General features: G+C 33.7%; 1 protein-coding gene across 18 annotated transcripts in view; it reads right to left on the bottom strand.

Moving 5' to 3' along the window:
• The window catches only part of CDC42BPA (CDC42 binding protein kinase alpha), a 203,728-nt gene that overhangs the window by 34,263 nt on the left and 149,589 nt on the right, over positions 1 to 19,876 (bottom strand). For 6 of the 18 annotated variants that reach the window (XM_074316911.1, XM_019730880.2, XM_019730874.2 and 3 more), the window contains 3 exons: positions 13,033 to 13,071; positions 6,187 to 6,291; positions 2,296 to 2,379 (listed from right to left, as the gene is read on the bottom strand). In XM_074316911.1, the coding sequence (XP_074173012.1) occupies positions 2,296 to 2,379; positions 6,187 to 6,291; positions 13,033 to 13,071 (228 nt within the window). The remainder of the gene's footprint in view (positions 1 to 2,295; positions 2,380 to 6,186; positions 6,292 to 13,032; positions 13,072 to 19,876) is intronic. The other 12 variants (XM_019730877.2, XM_019730881.2, XM_019730886.2 and 9 more) reach the window with 5 other exon arrangements.

Here is a 19,876-nt window from a genome sequence, read left to right as displayed (position 1 = left end):
TTTTTTAAATAATAAACATACCAAATTCCTGTATATCTGAGAACACTTTTAACATGCTCTCAGCTTTAAGTGATAGTACAGTTGAATTAAAATTCTAGGGTTCAAAACTCTTTTTCTTGAACACTTTAAACATATTTCTTTTTTAAAGATTTTATTGGGAAAGGGGAACAGGACTTTATTGGGGAACAGTGTGTACTTTCAGGACTTTTTCCAAGTCAAGTTGTCCTTCAATCTTAGTTGTGGAGGGCGCAGCTCAGCTCCAGGTCCAGTTCTTGTTGTTAGTGGCAGGGGGCAGAGCCCACCATCCCTTGTGGGAGTCAAACCCAGCAACCTTGTGGTTGAGAGGACGTGCTCCAACTGACTGAGCCATCCAGGATCTCAGCGGCAGCTCAGCTCAAGGTGCCGTGTTCAATCTTAGTTGCAGGGGGCGCAGCCCACCATCCCTTGCGGGAGTCAGGAGTCCAACAGGCAACCTTGTGGTTGAGAGCCCACTGGCCCATGTGGGAATCGAACTGGCAGCCTTCAGCGTTAGGAGCACGGAGCTCCAACTGCCTGAGCCACTGGGGTGGCCCTGAACATAGTTTTTAATTGTCTTCTTGCATCTAGTGTTGCTGTTGAGAAGCCTGACATCAATTTGATTTGTTTACAGACATCTGCTCTTTCTCTTTGAAAGTTTTTAGAGTTTTTCTCTTGATCCTTAAATTTTACTATAATAGATGTAGGATGTGTTTTTTCTTATCTACTCTCTTTTGCACATAATGATATATTTATATATGAGATTTTTCATTTAATTCTAGGTCATTATTTTTTAAGCATTAAGTATTTTTCTCCCTTTTGAAAGTCCTACTATGTAGATATTACTACTACTTCTGTCATGTAGCTTAACTTTCATATTTTCTATCTCATTAACTTGTTTTTCTGCTATATCATTTGCATAAAGCTATCTACTGAGTTCTTTATTTCAGCTGTTAATATTTTTATGTCAAGCACTTACAAACTATTTTTCTTCATAAGTGCTTTATCCTGCCCCATGTAACCAACACACTTCCTGTCTTATCTCTTTGAAGACATTAATTATGTTTACTTTTCTTTCACATTCTGTCTAACCTCAAAGTTTTGCTTTATCTGGCATAGGTTACCATATTTTGCTGTGTATAATGTGTACTTTTTTGCCCAAATTTGTGAGGGGAAAATAAGGATGCACATTATACATGGGTAGTTCTAATTCTGCATCTATATACATGTTTTTAATTCTTTTATTTATGCTTGTGAGTTAAAAGAGTAACTCTAGAAATCAATAGCGATATTCGTTTGCAAAACATTCTGGAATATGGTAATTGTTTTTGTTGAACTTAACAACGAACTTGTGACGACAAAGAGTTCTTGGCCTTCTATGATGCGTAAATATTGTAAATTTGTTACTGGTACACAAAATTTCTTGTACCTTGTCCTTGTATCTGTTCTTGTGTTTTGTAATTATCTGTTACATAAAATTTCTTGTATCATAATATGTTAAAAAAAACAAATGCTAAAATTCCTTTATAATACAAAAACAAGTACCTAAATGTAGACAAATAAAAATTTGAATTAAAAAATTAAAACGAAAGGTTTTATCCCTGAAAGTCTGGGCCAAAAACATGGGTGCACATTACATGGCAAAATACAGTATTCTGTTTGTTGCTTTCTTTCATATCAGTTACACTTTTGTTTATTTTATTAGTTTTTTTGATCCATCAAATCTCTCTTATTCTGTAGTTTAACCAAGGTGTTTATGTTCTGCAGACAGAGATTATTACAGTTTTCCAATTCCTAGAATTTCTTTGTAGGAGCTTCAGATAAGCAACTCAATCTTCATGTTCTTCCATAGATAGATAATACTTCAGTCACAGTCGTGTTGAAAAGTATTAAAAAAAAAAAAAAAGAACATTCACCTGAATTTTTCACTAAATATTTCTCTTTTTCAGTGGTTTATTAACCTCAACCTTAGATTCTTCCACAAGCGGCCTCAACTTTAATGCCTTCCTTACAACACATCCTCCAAGTACGACTCCTCACTGGAACAGACCTCACAACACTGAATTTAAGAAGATGGAAACAAAACAAACTTTTTACACTCTTCCTGCCTTTTGCAGTGATGATGATTTCCATTCGTACAGAATTTATTTTCTTTTCAAGCTTTCATGTTTGTGATTTTAAGGAAACCAATAATAAAGATCACAGGAAATACAAGAAGCAGAAATCCATTCTCTCTTTTTTATTTTCAGAAGACACCGTGCTCATAACTAGATTCAGTACCTTAGGTGGAAGGCCTGTTGAACCAGGGCACGCCTTTTTCTTTAAGGTTGGTGTATGAACTGGAAGTGGAGTACAGTCAGCAGTCTGAATCCAGGGGCAAAAAAGGAAATACATGTTATGAAAAACTCCATCTATTTTAAACACACTAGAGATAAATCAAGGTAAATAAAGCCAAAGAAAACATCAATAAGGCAAAATATATCTGAATGAAGTTAAAATTCTCATAGTGTTGATAATTTATTTTCTGCCTGTAATATCTACAAATGAAGTATTTGTTCAATTAGTAAAAAATTATTTGTCTGGAAATTTAAAAACAAATAATTTAGCAAAGAGAATCCACAGAAGAACACAAAAAAGTAACAGCATATAGTCTATATAAAAATGAGGATATTATTTTCAAGTTCATCTGAAAATGCCACATTAATTCTAAAAAGCATCTGAGTTTATAGCAAGATTTATAATCAAAATATTTAGAAGATTCTTTTAACTCCTTGACTTCTACATACAGAATGCACAGTACATATATATGGAACACAATTCTGTCGATGTTTGTGTATGTGTATGGGGGTAAAAAAGAAGGGGGGAGGGGGAGGGGGAGGAGGAGGAGCAGAGGGGAGAGAGAGAGAGAGAGAGAGAGATATCAGTAGGATTTTTGTTCAGAAATTCATTTCCAAAGAATGGTTGGATTATTTAATATTACTGGAATTCAGAATTTACACACAAATTTAGTTACAAGAGATATCTTTATTTTATGGGGTATTATTGTAAGATAGTTTTTTGAATGAAAGGAACCAGTGATTTTACTGGATATTACTGTGGAAAAGAGACATCACTTGACTGGCAAAGTGTGAAAAAAGGACAAGAAGGACTTCCTTTTAGGATGCTAAGTAAGCAAACGAGGAAAAAGCCAGCTTTGTATAAAGGTAAAGAATATTCTAAAATATTAAGAGAAAAAATGGATGGTTTCTCTTTGCCTTTGTTGCTATATAACCTTCAAAAGCAGAATATTTTATACATACTCGTGTTATAGCCTTAAAATGGAATTCAGTTGAGCTTCTCAGAATTTTCTGCTTAATTGTGAATTTAGTCCTAATTTAAATTTAATTTACTTTTAAATAGCTTGAAAAAATTTTGAATCCAATTCATAATTTCACGTTTAAAAAGATAAACATGAGAGGAAGACTGAAAACCTATATAAAGTTAATAAAAAACAATTCACAGGAAACAAAATTGTCATTAGAGTTTAAATAGAAAGTCTAAGAGAAGTTTTTAGAATTAAAAGGAGTGAAGCAAGGGCTCTGGATACAAGATTAACAGGGTTCATAAAGACCTGCAATGCCTGATTTAGAAAGTGCATTTTTAAAAAGATCCGTTTATCACAGCAACAAAAGCTTAAAGGTACCCAGGAACAAACCTAAGAAGCAATATGGAGTACACTCATGAAGAAAATAATGGAACTTTATTGAAGGAAATAAAAGAATAGCTGAATAACATGTATATCCTGTTCATAGATGGGAAGACCCACTATCATGATGATGTCAATTTGATAAATTTACAACTTCAAATCCAACCGAAAGCCCCACATAGAATATGGCAAGCTGATCCTAAAAGTCACATGTAAAACTAAAGAGTCAAGAAGAAAGGAAAAATATGGTGGGTGGGAGTGGCTGACCATACCACGTATTTGAGGACTATAGTAATTAAGACAATGTGATATTAGTGCAAGAATAGTGCAAGAACAATGGAAGAGAATAGAGAATCCCTAAACAGGCCCATTTATATGAAGCAGAGGTAGCTTTACAAATCACTGGGGGAAATACAGGAGAGTTGGTTGTTCATATGAGAAAAATAGATTAGAACCCCATTCCCATAATGCCTAACAATACATTTCAGTTTGATTAAGGTCTTAAACGTGTAAAAATACTTTTTTTAACTTTTAGAAGAAAATCTTTATAATTGCTGCAAAGAGAAGACTTGTTTTAAAGACATAAAAAGCAGAAGTCGCAAAGAAAAAGACGGATAAATATGGCTACCTTAAAATAAAAGCTATTGCAAAACAAAAAGATGACACAAATAACATGTAAAGTAAGCCACAGACTAGAAGAAAATATCTGCAATGCACATAGCCGGCTAAGGATTCATATCCAGAATATATAAAGAACACTTATAATAGGAAAAGTAATTCAATAGAACAATGGACAAAAGACATGAACAGGCAAATCACCAATGGCCAATAAACATATAAAAAGATGCTGAATAACACTTGAAATCAGGAAACGCATATTAAAACAAAACTGCCACTCCATACCCATCAAATTGACAGGGTGAGGATGTGGGAAAATGGGAAATTCACACATACTGATGACGGGAGTGAAAACTGGTCCAAACACTGTGGAAAATAATTTGGCAAGATCTAGTTAAAAGTTGAAAATGCACATAGCACACAACCCAATAATTCCACTTCCCGATATATATGCTGAACAAACTGCACATTTGCAAAAGCAGATAGCTATTAGGACGTTCACTTCAGTGTTGACTATAATAAAAACCTGGAAACAACCTACATATCCAATAACAGGAGAATGGATAAATAGTTGTGGTATATTCATATAATGAAATATTATACAATAGTTATAATGAATGAAGTGGACATATATCTGTATGAGTAAACCTCAAAAGCACAATGGTGAATGAAAAAAGCTGCAAAAAGATACAGATAACCTTTGTGTAAAATTTATACAACAAACATGTATTTTTTATGGATACAAATGAAATAAGCATGTGAAACCAAAGAAGAGAGGATGCACGTCAATTTCAGGGCATTGAGCTATGTCTGGGAAAAGAGAAGAGAGAATGGTATATGGAAGGGTGTTTCAACTGTCTGGAATATTCTTTCTTTGAATACAAATTTGTAAAAAGTAGGACAAAATGATCATATATGTTAAATTTGTGGGTAGTGGTACATGGGTGTTAATTATTCTTTGTATGCTGGAAATATTTCAACATTAAAACTTAAAATATTAAAACAATGAAAATCAAAAAAAGCAGAGGTTCTCATCAACCAGTCTGAGGTAGTCTACCACAGGGTTGGAAAAAACCAAGTCAGAATCTGAGTACAACTCATACTTCAGAGAGCTTTCTAAACAGAACTACCTGCTTCTACTGGGATGCTAGACACAGCTCTGGAGATAAAATGGGAAGCAAAGGAGCTCAGTCAGAACCGTAATGCTGAGTGAAGGACCAGAACTGCATCTTGAGGCAGGATGGTATTGACCAAGATATAACATATTCTTCGGACTTGTTGAAAAAAATGATCTCTGTTGAGAAAATCGGCCAATTGGCTGTTTAAAACCATTGACTGACATGAGGTACAAATACAACACTGGTTTTGCGCTATTAAAAGGCATGATTTCGTTGAATGCCTATGACTGATTTAGCAGTTAGAATAAACTGTTCAGTTGCCAGCACTGGCAATTTTAATTTTAAGCTCTACTTATGAAGTAACAGTCATGTCATGTCTTGTTAGATTTATTAGAAGAATGAAATATGAGAATGGAACTCTGACACTGCCAAGTGGCTACGGAGTTTGTATCTGATAATTTTGAAATTTACGTAACTCTGTCCTCTGTTCTACATTGTTCTTTACTTAAAATAAAGACTACCTTCATGATTGAATAAATTTTCTGTCTATTTCAGGTTGAATTTGGGGCGACAATTTTCTACTTTAAACTCCTAGCTACATTATCAGTCAAATGTAATGCTCGCCAATATACTGTGCTTAATACACAATATATTTGATTAAAAGAAGAGAATCAGATTTCACTTGTTTTTGCAACTCCTTTTCCTGACACAAGTGAAAAGTTGGGGAGCAACACTGCTCCAGTGAGGCACCTTAACTGGCTCAGCTTCACTAGATGTGGAAGGAGATGTGGACCGTGACTGGATGTAAAACTTGACGTTCGGATTCCGTACATATGTGTTCTCAACGGGATCGGTCTAGGAAAATAAGTCAGGAAAAACAAAACCCAAGAAATCACTTTTAAACAATGAGCAGCTCTTAACAAATTTCTGTAAGGCACGATCATGATAACATTTCTTGAGAAAGGAGGATAACAAATTTAGTTTGAATATTCACATTAGGGATGTGTCATACAAAGGCATAACCACCAGCTTTAATGCAAACAAAGGTTAAGAAAATACTTAACGAAATGCTCCAATTTTCACTGTTGATCTCTTACTTTGAGCACTGATCTCTACTATATGTTCTTTGCTTGTATTCCACATGAAACTTTTCACAAAATAAATCATACATGTGAAATAAATACAGAGTACTTACTAGAGATACGTACTACAGATTAGAGATAATTTTGTCCTTGGTAAGAATGAAATTTGGTTCTCTACCAGGCATTAGCTGAAAGTAAAAGAATCTGACTAACCTATTATCTTTGTGCTTGTCATGGAAGTAAATCCCCTCTTTTATTTTGCAGCAGAAGTATCAGCACTCATATTCAGCTGCACCCTTTTAACCAAGTATTTTTAGAAACTGAAAATGCTTTGGGTTAAAACTTAGCCTAAAAGATCTTATGGAGCACATTGATGATATATTTAGTTTGGTGATTTTCAAAATTACTAGGATTGGGTTTTAAAATGAAAGGAAATGAAGGTAATTTGGAGAGGAGGTTAGGGAATATGTTTCAAATACGTTGTACAGCAGGAACAACGCTAAGATCAGAAGTTACAATCAATAAAAAGAGCATCGGCTTAAGGATTTAAAATATGTACTTAAAATTTTTTTCTTTTCCTTTCTTATTATTATGGTTACTATTTTACTGACTGCTAGTGGGCTGGCAAACACTGTAGTAGCTCTCTGCTGGTGCTCACCTGTGGCCTCCCGGGCAGGCATGCTGGTGGGGCTGATAACACGGCCACCAACAGGCCTTAAGCCTGCAGTTACTGGAGTCAGGAAAAGTGCAGAGAAGGGTCTCAGTGAGGGCATTTGGGGACCTGGAGCAGCAGCTATTTACCAATAGCTAGGAAATATTCCGATATTTTAAAAACCGGAACGACTGAACTGAAGCATAGCAGCTGTATGCCAGTTCTATGTGTGCAATGTGACTAATTTCATAAAACCAGCATGCCTTATGAAGTAGGACAGCCAGGCCTGAACCCCATCTCTTGACTCCAAATGCAGTATTCTTTTTGTTGTACCAGAGGCAACCCCACAGTAGAGGTACAAAGAAATTTAGTGACCATGGAGGCCGAATTATCTCCTTTCTTGACAAACTCTGACCAGGAATAAATAAAAGAAAAAAGAAAATGGGACTCAAGACAAATTTTACCTAGTTTACAATTTTACTTAGGGACAGCCACAGAGAAAGTAATCAGTTTAAATTATTAATCTCTGATCTTGATTTGGGAATAGGGCAGAAATGTCTTTTACTCTCTAAAAAAATCTCCTCCTAGTTTCCATCCAATTATATAAACTGCAAGCTGAATAAGTGTCCACAGGGAAGGGGGTTCAATTAAAATGGAATTGATAAGCAAAGTAGCACTGATATATTTTATACTAATAAGAGCTGAAAACTGACTTAACTGTCTCATAAAGTTTTAAAGAAGCATGCAAGTTGGGGATTTGTTATATGTAAAAAACTGGGTCATCTTAAGAAAATTTAAGTTTCTGACCTACCACACAAAAGCCTTTAACCCACAGCTTGAATGAAAGACATGAAATCTGACATTCCTAGGCAGAGGCCAATGCTGTGAAGAGGACTGAATAGCTAAATAGAGTGGCTTTTACCTCTGGATCCAATTACTTTTAAAAACTTCAAAAATGAGAAAGGCAAAAACTTGCTGTTTCCAAAAGTTCTGGCTGAAATTTTAAAGTAGGTCTGCTCTTTGAGTCACGTGAACATGCTGTTTTATATACATTCTTGTACAAAATTAGAATACACTGCCTTACGACATTTTGTCACTGTGCTCTAATGGGAGTTTTACATCACGAACATCATCAAACCTAAAATCAAACCCGTCCTCTTGCCCCAGAGTTGGTTGTTAAAACCAGCATGTTCCATGGCCCTATGAAAATGTGACATTATGACAGTGCGAAATTGGGCGAAGGGAAAAATGCACTATCACAGTTTAATTTGCGATTACACGAATTAGTGAGTCTTAAAGAACTCTTGAAGCTTTTAACACATATCTCGTGGCCCTTCTGAAGAAATATTGTCATTTATGAAAACTGTTTACTCCTAGTAAGTTTTTAACTCATCAATAAAAATAAAACAACAGAAAGGAGAATGCATTTTTAAATGATTTTCCTAGCTGAATTAAAAACTGGTTATTCAGAAGTGCAAAACATTTAAATTTAAAAAACAACCCAATACCAACTGTAATAAAACAGAATAATGAAAATTACCATATTAGCTTTTTGGAACTGTATGCTCTTAAAGTAACAATAAATCCCAGAGATTAAACAAAATCAAGTTATTTTTTGTAAATAAAAAAATTTTTAATAAGCAAAAATACTGGAATAATATTTTGAGATGGCATTAACTCAACATACTAAAAAGTTGAACTATGCCATTTACAATGATACTCTGATTTAAAAAATATATATATAAGTGAAGTTTAAAAATTACCACTTTAGTTTCCAAAAGCATGTTTGTTATAAAGACAAAGTTTGGTAAAGATGAATAAACTCATGGCAAAAATGTTTTGAATATCAAACTTTAAATTTCCAGGTCTTTTAAAAGACTCTAACAGCTAATCAGATTAATAGATTTTAGTATTTCATTTCATTTCCTTTCTGGATTACTATCAATGTAAATAGTATCTCAAAAGAGAATTAACAGTAAGAATGATAAAAATACAATACCACTTACATATTTTCTTTATCAAAGTGTTAAGTATCACCAAGAGGACTGTGGTTTTCAAGATGTTATTAACTTTATAATTAAATATTTACCAGTGCATTTCTAATTAATGGCTTATTCAATCCACTAAAAAGCAATTAATTTTACTAAATTTTCACAATACTCAATGACCATATAGTAGGATTTACAGATAACCTAAAGTTAATTTTAATAATTAACTTGCAATGATTCAGACATAACATGGCAGCAAGGGAATTATTAATAGCATATTAGTTATTTTTACCTTCAAAAGAAAAATAATCATTAATATATTTAAACCACAGAAGTTAAAAGATTGTTATAAAATATTAATGTAAACAAATTAATGTTAAGTACTAAATGTAAGCAATGACTTACTTAAATAACGCAGGAAAAGCTAATAAATATGATATAATCAATAGCAGAGATATCTTAATTCAATAATTGGGTTTATAATTACAGAAAGAATGATAAAAATGGGATAATACTAAAAAACAATAAACAGCTAATATTAGACAGTATATTTTGATATTATCCACAGATCTTGGAAACAAACCCTAACAGTATAAGCAATTCACTCAATATTTCTAACCTGTAATCTACTGAAAAAATAGTTAATTAATTCTTTTTTCTAATTAAACATACTTTAAGGAGTTATTCTGATAAACAGCCATTAGAAACATCTACTACACGTAAGTGTCATTTTTATTTGCTGCTATACTGTTTGGAACAAAAAGCAGAAAAACTGAGTATCCGCAATATTGTCCACAACGCAAAATTCTGTCATGCAAAAAAGTCCATAATATTTCCTGAATCCATTAGGATTTCCCTAATGAATACTCCACAAAATGTATTTTTAGAGTAGTACAGTAAAATACAAAAGTTTTTTTCTCCCTGGATCAGATGTAATTTTTAGATTACCCATAAGCAACAATTCCTCAAATTATGCAGTTCTTCTAAAAATAAAAACTAAAACTACTCATATTGAATATGATTGAATGGGCCTTTTTTTTACTACAAAAATAATTACAGATTTGAACAAATACAAGTAGCAAAACATTCTATTAAGAAACCTGGTTGTAAAGTAAAAGATACCAAGTTTTATATGGATTTGATATAGATTAAAAATAGCATAAAGCTAACATGTTTTGTATTGATAATTATAAAACTCTAAGTTAACAGCAAAAAATTCAACTTTTATCAATTTTTCTTTATTCTTTAGCTGGAAATATTTGGGAAACAAAGTGGCAACTAATCTAATTTTTTGTATTCAGAAACACTTTATAACCTCAAATTTTCAGTTATGTAATTAATTGTTAATTGAGCTTATGATAAAAACAGTATTATAGAAATACTGTATCATTTGGACAATTTAAATATAATATTTTAACATTCTAAAACAAATCATAAATTCCTGAAGGTTATGACTAGTAAGTATAAACTGCCTAGTTACAAATATTGTAATTTATTTCTCTTTATGAAAACTTTTCAAGTTATTTTCAATATATTGATTTGAATATCTACTCTGGAGAATTTACAAATGTAAGAAAACATAAAGTAAGCCATATGTTGGCTATTTATAATCTCTGCAAGTTCTGAAGGAATCATCTAAAAGGAAACACTCAGTGTTTCTCAGTATTAATGAAAAACAATATGGACCTTTCCATAACCATTTGTATTCAGACAATAATATTTATAACAAATCTTTCTTATACTATGCTTAATTAAATAACACCACTTATACAGAACGTAAGTATTCAGACTGTAAATGAGGCTTTCTAGCACATTGGAAACAAAAATACAATAATTATATAGCAATAACTCGTATTTGTCACTTCAATAATTTTAAACTTATAAAAGTATTATGTATTTGCTTGTTTAAAAACACGATATATACAAAAGATTGTATACTACTATTAGATTCGAGGCCTCTGTTACGAATGGTAACTACACATATGGGTCCTACGGTACGTAATACACTCATGTTCCAGGGACTACTGAGGTTCCTCACTATTCTACTGAGATGTTTCTATGTAACTTGAATAACTGGTAATTCTTCAATCATCATCCTCACAGACATTACCACTTTTCAGTGGCTGACTTTTCATCTGTCACATACTTAACCAAGCAAAAACTGAAGGAACCCTGGAAAGCAAATGACCATGCCTATCACATCTGCATTAAAAAAAAATCATAGGCATTAGTCAGTGGGTTCTGGTTAAGTGCAGTTTATTCACATCCTATAGAATAAAGATATAGACTAAAGAACAGAGACTTCATAACAGCTTTTTCCCCTCAAAATTTTTTCCTTATTTCAAGATTCACAGAAATGTTCTAGGTGGCCAAGGCCCCTAGACATTAGCAAGGCAATAACTAACCTGTCATAAATTTTACCAGAAAAACAAAACCTCTCTGAATTAATAACCTTATTCAAAAACAGTTAAAAGTTTAGTCAATTCACAGGCTGATGATTTGAACCTAATACAATTGGGCACACAACATTTTGGTCTTCCCTTCCCGAGGTTATACGATATAATTAACATGTACTCAGATTAATTTGATAAACTGAAACACCCAATGATTTTAACTCTCTACAAATGTCAAAATAATCAGGAAATCAGTTGAACCAGCAATCTGTTCATAAACTTAATTAATGAGGTATCAGTTGAACTGGTATCAGATGTTGACAAGCAGTATCTGAACTGCTTCTTCATTAACCAGTAGTTTGAAAAGATGTGCTATATGAGGGCTAATCACATTTATTTTACAATCAACTCTCCATCACACCAGAAAGATAAGAGGAAAGAAGCAATGGGCCACTCTACTTTCCACGCCCTCTATATATCAGAGAATTCCCTGATCTAGAACTTTCCAAGTCAAAGGATTCTGGATTTAAGGTATTGATCAACACCAATAATCAGAAAGCTGACAGGTGAAAGTTAAAAACGTGTATCTATCACAGACTTTCCTTTTTAATGTTGCTATTTTAAATGGTGTATGAAAATCAGAGCCAATAATGTCAGCTGACCCACTGCTTCTCAACTGAGGAATACGCATCTGTGTATATTGGTATTGGGGTGGAGGCTGGTTTAGAAAAATTTGAGACCTTTCCACAAACAGGTTCGCCACTCTGGGCATATCAGAATCTTGCAGAATAGAGGTAGCAGCTGGCCTGTTTCAGATTGAGAAACACTGAGCTAGCCTTAGCATAACAGATAAAGAATGTTACAAACATTTTTAAACTCTTGGATATATCTTAAAATATAAATGACGTATTATTAACATTATTGCTCCAAATCTATAAATCTAAGAATTTAGGGATATTCCTTTGAACTACGTTAAAAAAAATCTATTGAAGATTTCTCCAGGGCTGATTTACATAAAATTATAGTCATTAAGATCTATAACATGTCCCAAATCACTTTTTGAAATTTGCATAATATGAATTATCAAGTTTTCTTTCTATATAATGAAAATCTCTAAGAAATCTCTACATAGTTGCTCATATTAGATTCTTATTTATAAACTCATTTACTTTGTATGGGATCAATATAGAAAACATATTTTAGGATCACTTATTTCCCCAATTAAAGTAAAAAAGACACCTTATCATTTTAGTAGTTTGGTTACAGAAATTTATATGAACATTCCTAAAGCTTTGCGGCCAGTCAAAAGAAAAGAAAATACAGAAAAGCAGGTAGCGACAGCAGGAGCAGCAGCACAAAGCATGCAATAAATGGAATAATATAGCACACAAACATTAGCATGTTCTGCAACCACAGGCCACAAGGATAAGAGAGAGGGTAGAGGGCTTAGGATGGGGACACAAAGTGCAATAGTCTCTTACACGTCTGCCTTTGCTAGCTGGAGTACAGGATGGAGAGCGCTTCAACAAAGAAAGGAGAATACTACACGTTACAAGTATTTACACACGTGACTCTCAATGACTACTACCGTATTAACAGACAAAGTATATAAACATACATATAAAGACACATTTTCTTGATAGGTTGAAAGGACATGTATTTTCAGGAAAAACTGGAGGGTAGGACAGTAAAGAAGTAGTTGTGCAGACTAGGTCTAAGATCGATATTATGTTTTCATTGGACCTTGCACAGTGACCCACAGCATAACGCTCCATCAAGTGATGGACAATTTCTTCTCTGGAAAGGCTGGCAGTAGCAACTTGAAATGTCAGAACAAAAAGGATCTAAATAATTCTGATTTAGTGCTGGTAAGCATTTAATAAAATACTTAATTAACTAGTCTTGCTTCAGACATTTAGCTACCAAATTCTTACTCTTTTCCAGCATGATTCTTTTAAACGATAAGAGCTAAATTAGGCCTTCAGAGTTATTGATAATGGATTAAAGCAAAAACAGTGACTTCAACAATATTGTCCGTCTTGACTAGATACTAGGCTTAGACAAAAGAGGGACTTTCACCATTCTGGCATTAAAAAATTAAGTAATTAGGAAAAAGTAACAAGTAGGTAATAATTATATCAAAACATTTTTCAAGTTTTTGAAATTCTGTGATGCTCAAAGCAGTAGCGTTCCCAAATATGAACCATATCTACCCAGGCAATTTCCTATACTTACTTCAACCTAACATTTATTAGGTTTACACTATGTCAGGTACTTAAAAAGATAAAGTAGGCATGGCAGGTAACAGACAGGTAGGGAAAACATCAAGCCATCCACAATGTAATAAATGCTGTAACAGAAATATGTACAAAGTTTGTGACAAAGTTTGTGTGGGAACCTGGAGGAGGGATGTGCAAGATTTTTAGGGGGACCGAGAGGAGGAAATCTATAAACTGAGTTGATAGGAATCATGGAAGACTTCAGAGAAAACTTCAAGGATAAGAAATATCCTGCAAGATTATATTTTATTTGTACAGTAACTGGCAGGTTGGTAAACAGGAACTGTTATTTCTTTCTATAGGAAACTGGACTGGAAGGTGATCTGAACACTGTCCCAAAGAGTTAACAGCAAACCAGGATTAGAAGGCCTGCAGTGTTCTAAACAAGTTTTTGTTTCTTAGTCCAGTCAGACTTCCATTATGTTGGAGGTCCAAGTCTCAAACTTGAACCTGGTTATATTCCATCAGTTACTAATAGGAAGTACCTGTCTTATCCTCCCCACCCCCAACCAAACATAAAACAACTCAAGCCCCAACCCTTTCTCTAGCTAACATTTAATCTCTCCCCTCTCTTCCTTAATAATGACAATAGCTAATGTTTTCATGTGTATAATATATACAGGCACTTCTCAAAATACTTTACATATAGGAACTCTTTTAATTCTCACAGAAACCTTTAAGGAAGGAAATATGATACTTATTTTAAAGACGAAGAAAACAGATTAACTTGCCACAAGTCACAAAACTGATTAAGTGCGTGGAGATAGGATTCAAACTTTCTTAGTCAGACTTCTCAAAAAAAGGTATACAATCAGGGTCTGTACTTCCTAGCCTCTCAATTCACTTCTCAATACAATTTGGCTTCTGCTTTGATCACTAATAATAAAATAAGCGTTTTGGGGTCAGTTCTATGTCTGATTTGTCTTAGTATCTACCATTGCGCAGATTGTAGTATTACACATGTAAAAAGTGCTAAAATGTTTAACATCGAGAAATCTTTCACTTTTTATCTACTACTAGGTCAGAGTCTGGAATGTGCTAAAACCATGAAGAAGCATGAATAGCTCAAAGTAAATATATTACCGCGATACTAAAGATAAGTCAAAATGTCTCTCAAAATTATCTTTGCAGTTGAAGGACAACACATTTTCCAAGCTGGCACTGTACAAAACTAATAATGATGCTAAGTCACTAGAGTATTAATGTTCTTCCCGGAGTGCCTATCTACAAATCTGACAACTATTTTTATGTTTTCAAAAGAAAAGGGCAAATTATACTTTTTTACTGATGGTACAATTAGAGGAAAACTCTCTCTCTCTCTCTCTCTCTCTCTCTCATACACACCCACACACACCATGGTTTTCTACAAACACCGAAACTGGTCTCAAAGCAAACATTGGAAACTAGTATGTTTTCTTAATATGCAATTAGATACCATTTAAAAATATTTGTTTTATATTTAGGTCTATAAATTGCCACCAGAACTTTAAGGCCAATTATGGAAGTAAGCACACAAGCAGAAACCAAAAGAGGTAATTTATCTTATGGACACATCATTTGGCTAACTGATTTTAAGTTTCAGTTAATGAATTCCAGAGGTCTCAGTTAATAAAATACTGAAGTCATGGTTCTTTCCCTCTAGATTGCCTACATACATTACAATGCATGATATATTAATACAAAATATATAATACATACAATAATATGCTTGCTATATAACATATTTCTAAATTACGGAAGGATTGCATATGACAATATTCTGAAATGTGAGAGTTTAAAGGTTGTGCTTAATTAGTATTTGGATGAAAGCTTTAAAAAATAAGAATTGAAGGAAGAAAATTTAGGAGTGCCATAATTTCTCAGGAGGATCTAGGCTAGTTTTGCTCATAGGATTAAAAAATCTTTACAACACGTTTTAAATTTCTCTCTTCCATTGATTCTCACATATGATCAACTTTCCTCAAATACAGTTAAAACTAAGCTGCTAAGCCTCAGACTTTTGTGACTTAAGATAGAATATGGAAGAAGCTAGGGGAGAGAACAATGTTAAAATCAAGAGATGAATGAAGGAAGCTAGAAACCAAGACTGAAATTAAATATTCTGGGACATCTTAGTAAGATTTTTATATGAGGCCAAAACCAAGAGTAAAACTCAACTTGACGTTACTCTCAGCTTACCTGCTTCTCTTAATATGTCAGAATACAAGAAAACAGGATTAGGAGGGCCAGACAGTTGGACTACAGGTACTACCTCTGCTCCTGTATGTCCGACCTTTACATTCTGGAGCTTTCATTCCTTAATTTACTCTTTCCTCAGTATCCTAGAGTAAGACACCTCCAAAAAGCAACTTGCTACATTCTCATTTGCCAGGTAAATAGGCAATTTCCATTTTTGTGAACTTGAGCTAAATGAACAGAGTGTAGAATTGTAATGTAATAATACTCAAAACTTACCTGGCATATATTTACTATATGACAATATGTTTATCAAATATAAAGAGCAAGTAGTTCATTTATATGACCATAATTAGTATTACCATTAATACAGTCAAGCCAAGCATTTGGGGGGTTCATTTAAAAAGAAAATGAACTGAACAAAATAGGAAATTCCTGTAAGCGTGGTCTGATGACCCCTGAAACTGTTACCATTGGGATGAAGAGAACAGATGGGGAAAACTCAGGTTGCTGAGCTCTATTTGCCCCTCACCCGGCTTGTTACCTGGAGGATGAGGCCTAATGTGAAGTAATCGTTGGCAGTCCAGGACTGGGCATATGGGGTTGAGAGAAAAGATGAGGGTAGAAGAGGGAAAAATTTCCACAGCAGAAGGGATCCTGGTGTCTGTCCTACTGCTGTCTTAATACCTCACATGTGAATACCTTACCCATGAGACCACTTATCAAAGTGGTCCTAGTTTCTTTTAAAATTAACTCAAACTCCTTTCTATCTGCCCTAAAGAATATCATATATAACCCCTTTATCACTACTTCCCTAATACCAAAAAGACAGAATCCTAAAAAGTCACTCTTACTAATGGGAGAGTATTGTGACAAATAATGGTTAAAACCACTGGATAAAATATTTTCTAAGGTTCTTTTTTCTTTCAAAAGTCTATGATTCTACGTATAGAAAAGCCCAAAAGCCTACATCCCCGAGTTATAGAAGCAGAGTGTGGAGGATGTATTCTGCTTTGCCTGAATCAGAGGGAAGGATGGGACAGATGTTACATATACTCTTCTGTCAAGGCCATTCTTACACACAGAGTTGTCTAAATAGTGTTAACTTAAAAGAAAAGCGTCTTGCTCCAAATGTCTTCTCATATTACCCAAAATCCTAGCACCCACTTGAATTCTGAATTAACAGGAAAAACACAGTGAGGAAAAATTAGATTTGGGAGTGTGGTTATGTGTACTGCTTTAGGTAGTGGAATAGACTTGTGTGGGAGGGTTAAGGGGAAAAGTAGAGAGAGTTTGGAGAAGGCAGGGCACTGGTGCTGAAGTTCTAAAGAATCAGAGGGCACTATGAGGGCACCAGGCTACTGGGGGCAGATGGAGAAGGTCAATGATGTGAGGACGCCAAAGAAAACTTGATTTCTGCAATTTTCCTTAATACTAGCCTTATTCCCTCCTACACCTACAAGTTGTAGCTTCAATTAAAATTTTAGATCTTCAACATAGCTTTGTTTACTTTTCTATAGGAATGAGACAGACAACAAAAAAGAATGATCAGAGGACATGTTCTATGTTAAGAGTTACGTATTCTATGTTAAGATGTGTGCTAGTTAAGAGTTAGAGTCTACTCATCACAGAGGGCAGTCATGTATTATAAGCATCATGCACAACGACCTAACTAGTTTTGGCACAAAGAACAATCAAGATTTATTCCTTAAGAATTCAAATGCCTAAGAGAAAGGAAGCTACAGAACTTGGATGTTATACTAAATATCTTGGATGCTAAGCCAAGCATGCCAAAGACTGAATATCATTATTTAAAACATCATTCTACTATGAGGATGAACTGGATGATAATTCTGGAAAGGGTGAACATTAAACATAAACTATAAAGAGAAACAGAGGTTTATGCCATAAAACATGAAGAAAGAACACAAAATATTTTTTATAACATGAGCTTACAGCTGGCTGGTCTTTGCCCTGACAGGTAAAAACCACTTTCCAATGGTAATGTGATTTGACAATTCTGGAGGAAGTTATAGTGATTCGTATTGGTGGTGGGGAAGGCTGAGTGATAAAGAGAGAAGAAAACACTGAAGTGAAATGGAATCGGAGGACAAGGAAGGAGGCTAAAGAGAATATAGGAAGGGAGGGGAAGTGGCCTATTAATAGTAAGAAAATAATAACCAGTATTACTGAGAGCATTACATACATAGTTTTTTTTTTTGCTCAAATTCCCATGTGAGATTAGAACTACTGTTATCCCTGTTTGTCCAATGAGCAAAGTGGCATATAGAAAGGTTAGATAACTTGCTCCCAATCATACACCTGGAAAGCAGCAGAGGTAGAATTTAAGTCAACTTAAGGGCTTAACCAATAAATTGGGAGAAGAGACCTTAGGAAGCAAATGAGGGGAAGAACCATGAATCATAAAGATTCAGCAGCCTTTGTGAACTCAACTCCTTTTTACCTTATAGTAGTTCCTTTGTACTGCTTTAAAATTTAGTTGTATGTTTGAATTGAGTCAATGCTGAAGAACAGTATGTGAAGGGTAAGAAAGGGTATTCTTGGAGGAAAAGTGAAAGCGGGAGCAGTCACTACAGCTGGGAGGGGACCGGAGCAGGGCCACGAGGGGGGCCCGCTGAGGTGTGAGTTCCTGCAGTCTCTTCTGCTGAGAAGAGAGAACCTATTTGCCAAAATACATACTACTCCTACGTTTCACTTTCAAAGATTTTGGGGAGAAAATGGGATGCAGAGAAGACTTTGTTAGAAACAAAAATGAAAATGGTTTTCCAGTGGAAAGAACAATTAAAATAATTTATTCAAACTTCCCAGTCTTTTTAAGGTGAATGATATCTGTATGGAAATATCATGTTGAGTATTTTCATATAGTAAAATATACAGCAGATTAGAACATGAAATGCTATTGCACATCTTTTTATCACACTAGAGAATTACCTAGAATAATTATTTGTCTCAAGAATAATAAAATAGTTTCCATATAGAATGGAAGGTTGCATACTTCAGTATAAGTATTTCAAAGATATCAAAAGTCACTTTTAAAATAATTTTTAAAAATCTAGATCAAGTTTTCCTTTAGCGGAAAATTATGCTAAATTCTCTTCTGAATATAATAATTATATTTAACACAATGCAAAAATAAAACATTTAAAGAATTTCCCCTGGTTTAAAAAACAGTTCTATGTACAATATTTGCATTTAAACTAATTTTATTTCCCAATTTTTGGAATGACTGTTTAACATGATAATAAAATGTTTTATGACAGGGATTATTGTCCCATTTAACGTAGAATAGAGAGAATGCATGTGGCAGATATTTCTGTAAAAAGAATGAATGATATACATTAGGAACTTTCAAATTACTAAGTGTATAGAATTCAGGAAAGAAAATGATAATGTAGTCAATTTATAGTGCATATAGTGCATATGTGAACTAAAATCACTTTCCACACTAAAAAAAAATTCTGTCAGCATTAAAAAATGATTTGTATTCAATTACTGTGTTATGATAAAATCTACTGGAAGATTTAATAAATAAAACTTGTCACTTTTTCTGATTATACCTCCAGAGATTTACTTTTAAGTAACAGAGAAATTAAATAGTAAAGTGCTGTAAAGAAATGGGGAATGTGAAATAGATATCACCATGAAAAACAAAAATGAGCAATTATATCTATATCTATGTATATATATATATAGTATATCTATATAGTGACAATAATCAAATAAGCATTACAGTTTTCAGAATTGTTGCAAAGAATAGAAATACAGAACTTCTCTGATGGCCAAAGAATTTTACAAAGTACATTTTTACTTTATTATGTTTAATGATGATAAACTTTTCATTACACTCAAG

The sequence above is a fragment of the Rhinolophus sinicus genome, linkage group LG12 (genome assembly GCF_036562045.2).
Source record: "Rhinolophus sinicus isolate RSC01 linkage group LG12, ASM3656204v1, whole genome shotgun sequence".
Taxonomy (NCBI): Eukaryota; Metazoa; Chordata; class Mammalia; order Chiroptera; family Rhinolophidae; genus Rhinolophus; species Rhinolophus sinicus.
The sequence above is the reverse complement of the archived record's forward strand: the minus strand, read 5'-3'. Positions and strand labels throughout refer to the sequence as shown.